Source organism: Physeter macrocephalus, chromosome 21, assembly GCF_002837175.3.
Source record: "Physeter macrocephalus isolate SW-GA chromosome 21, ASM283717v5, whole genome shotgun sequence".
NCBI lineage: Eukaryota > Metazoa > Chordata > Mammalia > Artiodactyla > Physeteridae > Physeter > Physeter macrocephalus.
The window spans coordinates 48,064,637-48,070,987 of NC_041234.1; the positions used below are offsets into that span (position 1 = coordinate 48,064,637).

At 54.1% G+C, this 6,351-nt stretch overlaps 1 protein-coding gene across 5 annotated transcripts in view; it reads left to right on the forward strand.

Moving 5' to 3' along the window:
• DLG3 (discs large MAGUK scaffold protein 3) overlaps nt 1-6,351 on the forward strand; it is a 72,828-nt gene that overhangs the window by 4,705 nt on the left and 61,772 nt on the right. For 2 of the 5 annotated variants that reach the window (XM_055081940.1, XM_028482961.2), the window contains exon 1: nt 3,009-3,365. The exons of 2 other annotated variants lie outside the window; for them this stretch is intronic. In XM_055081940.1, coding sequence (XP_054937915.1) covers nt 3,009-3,365 — 357 coding nt within the window. Of the gene's footprint in view, nt 1-2,993; nt 3,366-6,351 lie in introns of those variants that run through there. One more of the 5 variants, XM_028482960.2, reaches the window with a different exon arrangement.

Here is a 6,351-nt window from a genome sequence, read left to right on the forward strand (position 1 = left end):
GCTCAGTATATGTAGAGGAAATATTTAAGACAACCATACTATAAATGAGACATGGTAAAGAGACCTAAAGGGAGGTAATTTTTTTTTACTTTCCTCATCCTTTTCAAATGACGACACCAGTAGGTCTTTGTGGTGACAAAATAGTTTTGTATTTTGATTGCAGTGGTTGTTACAGAAATCTCCGCATGTGGTAAAATGGTATAGAACTATACACACACTGTACCAATGTCAATTTCCTGGTTTTGATATTGTACTATAATTATGTAAGATGCAATCATAGAGGAAAACTGGGTGAAGGGTACACGGACCCTCTCTGTGCTATCTCTGCAACTTCCTTGTAAATCTATAATTATCTCAAAATTAAAAGTTTTTCTTTTAAGATTGGGGCTGTTCTAGTGGCTAAAGACACGAATGCAATGTGACAGCCTTGATTAGGTTCTGATGTTAAAAAAGATAAAAGGCAAGTTTGGAGAAATATGAATATAGACTGGACATTAGATGATATGAAATTATTGTTAATTTTCTTAGATGTCATAATCATATTGTGGTTATGTGGGAGAATGTCTTTATTCCCACAAGATGAATGCTGAAATATTTATGGGAGGAGTGTAATGAAATCTGTAACGTACATTTGAACAGTTCAGAAGAAATTGTAGATAGATCGATAAAGCAAATATAACAAGACATTGCCAGTTGTTGGCTCTATGAGGAAGATATATAGGTGTCCCTTGTACTATTCTTTCAACATTTCTGTATGTTTACAAATTGTCATTTTTAAAAACGTTGGAGAGGATATGTGGAGGATACACATGTGATAAAGCAAGTATAGTAAAATGTTAATGAGAATCTAGGTGGCAATTGGCTGTTTGTTCCCTGTAAAATTCTTTCAATTTTTCTGTATGTTTGAAATTTTTCATGTTAAAATGCGGGGGTAAAAAACTTGAAGAAAAATGATCACAACCTCATGTCCTTACCTAGTATTCTCAATCCTGCTTTCTCTGCTCTTTTTCTTTTTTCCCATAGCACTTACACCATATATCGTAGTATATACTTCATTTATTTATTGTGCTATTTTTTGTCTGTGCCCTTTCACTAGAATGTGAGCACCCCAAGGGCGGGGATTTATTGTGTTTTGTTCTGTTTGCTGCTATATCCTCAAATCCTAGAACAGTGTCTAGCACATAGCAGGTGCTCAGTGAATACTTGTTGACTTAAGAATGAATTTCTGGGCTTCCCTGGTGGCGCAGTGGTTGCGCGTCCACCTGCCGATGCAGGGGAACTGGGTTCGCGCCGCGGTCTGGGAGGATTCCACATGCTGCGGAGCGGCTGGGCCCGTGAGCCACGGCCGCTGAGCCTGCGCGTCCGGAGCCTGTGCTCCGCAACGGGAGAGGCCACAACAGAGGGAGGCCCGCATATCACAAAAAAAAAAAAAAAAAAAAAAAGAATGAATTTCTGTAGCCCTAGGGCCTAGGTCAAGGTCTTGCATAGAGTAGGTGTGCAATGAATGTTCGTTGAACTGAGATCTGAGATCTGCAGGAGAACTTAGAATAGACCTGTTGGACTTGAGTGGTTCAGAGCGTGGACTCTGGAGTCAAATGGCCAGGATTTGCATCCTGATTCTGTCACTTCCACCTATGTAACCTAGCTGTATTGACATCTCTGAGCCTCAATTTCTCGGTAAATGTCAGATAATAATAGTAGCAACTTGGTAGGAGCTTTGTTTGCATGTAAAGCACTTAGGACTTTGTGAAGACTCAATAATTGGTAGCTAATGACAAAAAGAACAGCAAAAAGATAAGAGTTTTCCCAGCATGTCATCCTTCTTCCATCCGCCAACAGACTGAGCCAGGAGAGGCTAAGGAAATGTCCTTGGATAAGTATTCCCAACTTCTTCTCCAGACACCCGGATTTCTTTCACTTCAGATCTCTTCTTACCTTTCCTTCTGCCCTGGACTTCCTTTACTCTCTTGGCATCCTGAAGCTCTTTCCCCCATCATAACCATGCAGGAGTGGAGTTGAGGAGACAGGAATCTGTGCGCCAGGGACAAAAGCTTAGAGCTTTTCTTTCCTTCTGTTCTAGGATTGAGTCCCTCATTGGTGATGGAAGCAGGTCAAGTGTGAGGTTGCAGTCATTTCGGGGCCTAGAGGTTGAGAGAACAATAGTCCTGAAGAAGAGGCCCTGACAAGAGAGTAGTAGCCTCCTAAGCTGCCCTCTTCCTTGGTCCCCTGTTAGGAGAGAGCACCTCCCTCACCCTGCTCTAACGTCCCTTCGATCTGTTCTGCCGCCTCAAGTCTTTACTTCTGGTGGCCCCAGCTCAGGGCAAGCCCGGGGACCCATTGAGCATCTCCCTGCAACTCCCTCTTGGTAGTGGGGTGGGGTGGAGTGGGCTGAGGTCAGGCTGAAATTGGAGATGAAGGGGCACGAGAGTGGGGGCTGAGCTCACCCGTGGCACAAGTCCCCTGTCCCTGCCCTAGGGTTGGCCCTACCCCCGATATCTGGGGACCTGGGGCTGAGCCTGGGGGCGCCACTGCCTCTGTTCCTTTAAGGAGCCGCTGTTTAGCATTCCTGCCGCTGCCGCTGCCGCTGCCTGACTCTGCACGCTGATTGGCTGGAATCAACTGAGAAGGGAGCCAGGGAGAGATGCTCTTGACTCCACTCAGATCCATCCTGGGGACCAGTGCGGGAGCGGTCCTCGCAGCACCCAGCTTCTGCCCAGGCTCCCGCTTCTTCTTTGCCGCTGGGCCTCGGCCCAGGAGCCACGACGGGCGACACGGAGCCGCCAGTGCTGGAGGGGGAGCCGTGGGTGCGGGGCAGCGTGGGGGCAGAGGCCCCGGGACGCCCGCCCGGCCCCAGGCCCCGCTCCGCCCGGGCGCCCCCACGGGTGCCCCCCCCTTCCTGGTCCGAGCAGTGTGAGTGTGCCCGGGAGCCTGGCGGCAGCGGCGGCGGCGGCGGCGGCGGTGTGGAAACCGGCGTGGGCTGGGGGGTCCGGGCCGCGGGGGGCAGTGCCATGCACAAGCACCAGCACTGCTGTAAGTGCCCCGAGTGCTACGAGGTGACCCGCCTGGCCGCCCTGCGGCGCCTCGAGCCTCCCGGCTACGGGGACTGGCAGGTACCCGACCCCTACGGGCCAGGTGGGGGCAATGGAGCTAGCGCCGGTTACGGGGGCTACAGCTCGCAGACCCTGCCCTCGCAGGCGGGGGCCACCCCCACCCCCCGCACCAAGGCCAAGCTCATCCCCACCGGCCGGGATGTGGGGCCAGTGCCCCCTAAGCCAGTCCCGGGCAAGAGCACCCCCAAACTCAACGGCAGCGGCCCCAGCTGGTGGCCCGAGTGCACCTGTACCAACCGGGATTGGTATGAGCAGGTATGGATCAGCAGAGGGGTGGTGGTGGGGCAACAACCCACAGGGGCTGGGGAGTGGGCGCCTGGAGGCCTGGGGTTCAGCACGGGTTCCCGGGGCTCCCAGCCCGCAGACCCTGAGCCCTATCATTGCAGCTGGGCCAAGATAGGCGGTGGGAAATGTGTGCTTCCCAGTGTGTCTGTTTGGGGGTCTCCATTTGGAGGGGATTGGGAGGAGCTGTGTGTCAGGAGGCGAAGGCATGGCGGAGGGGCACATTCTCCCGTGTGGGGGGATTGGGTTCGCCTCAGCGTGGGCGGGGTGGGGGGGTTAGCAGTGTCTCTGTGTCTGGCAGGGGGCGGGAGGTTCTGCGGGGGCTGTGTGCGGTGTGTGTCTCCACAGGAGGGGAAGAGGGGGCATGGTGCTCTGTGTAGGGGGGATGTGTGTGTGTGTGTGTGTGTGTGTGTGTGTGTGTGTGTGTGTGTGTTGAGGTGTGTGGAGGAGGGCAGTGGATACAAGAAACCACAACTATAATTTTTTTCAGTGGAAGGTGTAGGGGGGGTGTGTGTGTGTGTGTGTGTGTGTGTGTGTGTGTGTGTGTGTGTGTGTGTTGAGGTGTGTGGAGGAAGGCAGTGGAGCTCCTGTGAATCTATGTCGAGGAGCCCATGTGCCCAGCTTGCTGAGCTTCATCCCTTGATGCCATGAGTCCCTCTCCGTCCTAGTCCCTTTGTGTGTGAATGTGCACATGGACATGTGGGGATGTCTCTCTGAATGTGGAGGTGTCTCTGTAGATGAAGCTGCAGGTTTGGCTGTGTTTGCCTGTGTGTGTGTGGCTACATGTATATGTGTGTGAGCATGTGGCTGCAAGTGTGTGCATGCATGTGCCTCTGTGTGTGTGTGTGTGCGTGTGTGTGTGCGCGCGCGCGCGCGCGTGTGGTGTCCCTGGTGAGAGGCGCTTGACAGGCGAGGGAGGGGAGGGGGAGGAGGCGAGAGACACGTCCCAAGCAAGGCTGAGAGGCTGCTGAGAAGGATGGACTCTTTTGTCCAAGCAGCTCTGAAGTGTGTATGTGTACTCAGGGGGTGAGGGGGGGACTGAAGCCAGCTTCCTTGCTCCAGAACAGGCATGATGCCTGGAGCCAGGCAAGGGGCAGCTGCTCTGGTGCAGAGACTGGCCCCGGTGGGGCATCTTCCCCTTGGGTACTGCAAGATGTGGGAGAACTTGGCCCCCCAGCCCTGACTTGGCACAGCTTGGGAACCCCTGGGTGCTGGGCACAACTCTGGCTTCCACTCCCAGCCTAAATAAACTGCCAGCTTAGAAAATGGAAGGAGCATCTGTGGGAGAAGCAGCAAAATGGAGGATGGGCCGGCAGAGCCAGGTCCCTGGCATGCATGGCGGAGGGCCTGTCTGGTTATTCGGCTCTGCAGCCCCCAGGGTAGGGAGAGGGGAGGAGGAGGCTTTGTTGTGGAGGGCAGGTGCTGGCTGCCCCAAGCTGGTGACCGTTCTGGCCACCTCTGTCCCCCTCTGGGGATCAGATGTGCTCTCACTCAGAAGCAAAGGTGGGGACTTCCTGGGGAGAGGAGTCCTCGGTTCTGGCCTTCTGTCTGTCCACACTGACTGTTTCCTGTGTCCCTTGCCTTGGCCCCTTGCCCTCTCCAGCGGATTCCCCTCCATCCTGGGGCCCTACCCTTGTAAACACTCTCTTGTGCTTGTCCTGCTCAACTGGTAGATAGGTGCCAGTCCCAAGGCTGGGCCAGTTGGTCAAGGTTTCTTTGCCAGGGCTGATCCCTGGATGGCTCCTGGGCCTGGGAGCAGCTTCCCTGAGGGGGGTGGTGGGAGGCTGGAGGGTGGACCAGTGGAAGCTGGGAGCTGCTGGGTCTCACCAGAGCTGGACTTGAAGCATGGCTATCACATGTGGGCACACATGGTGTACCAGATGCATACAAGAGCTACATGGAAATCCTTTTGCCTATGTGTCTGTTGCATGGTACTTCAGGCAGTGGTGTTGGTTTGCGGGCTCTTAAGAGCCATCGGTTCTTCCTCCTGGGATCAGGGACAGGAGTAGGGCTGCAGTGAGAATCCTCCCACCAACTCCTAGGGCTGCAGGGCAAAAAGCCCTGGGGCCAGGCTCAGAAATGGTGGAGGCATGACTTGCCAGCCCTCTCCTCCTCTCCTTCTCTCTGCTTTTCGAAGCCAAAGCTGTGTGGGGTGTAGGTGGGAGGGGAAGCAGAGCAGGGCATGCAGAGGAGCCCTCACCCTGGGTTTGCAGCTTCCCTCTTCAGATGAGGAGATGAGGAGACCAGGGGTCAGGAAAGGGGCAACACAGCCAGAGAAAGATGGGGGAGGGGCACCAGGCTATCTGGGGAGAGAGGCAAGAGGGCTCCTCCATTCTTGGGGATAAGAATGAAAGCCAGGGAGCAGGTGCTACTTGTCTGTCCAGAATCACATTTTCACTTGACAGTGGCCACAAGTAAGTCCTGTCTGAGAGGCCATCTCTGCGGGTTGGTCAGACCAACCCTGTGTTTCCATCCCTTTCCCTTGCTTCTCCTCCTGTGGCTATTGCATGTTGAAGGCCGTGGACTCTGCTGCCAATCAGTCCATGGGTCATCAGCTTCTCCCTCATGGGGCATCTTGTCCACTCTGCTCCTGTCCCACCCCTAGTTTGCCTCTGACTCCCGAGCAGATCCCTTTCTGCTGGGAAACACAAAGGGTTCGGGATCAAAAGCCCCTTGATAGAAAATGGATTGACTTCTGCCCATTTAAGGAATTGGGTTCTTGGGGACACAGGAGATAGAATGAGGGTTCGTGAGGTACTCTGAAGGGGGTAACTTTTCTTTTTCCCATGAGCTTTGCTGGGCAAGGTGATGAGTGGCCAGAACGTCGATGGCCTTGGCAGCTTGCTTTACTCAAAAGAGCATGTGGTGGGCTTCCCTGGTGGCGCAGTGATTGAGAGTCCGCCTGCCGATTCAGGGGACACGGGTTCGTGCCCCGGTCCGGGAAGATCCCACATGCCAC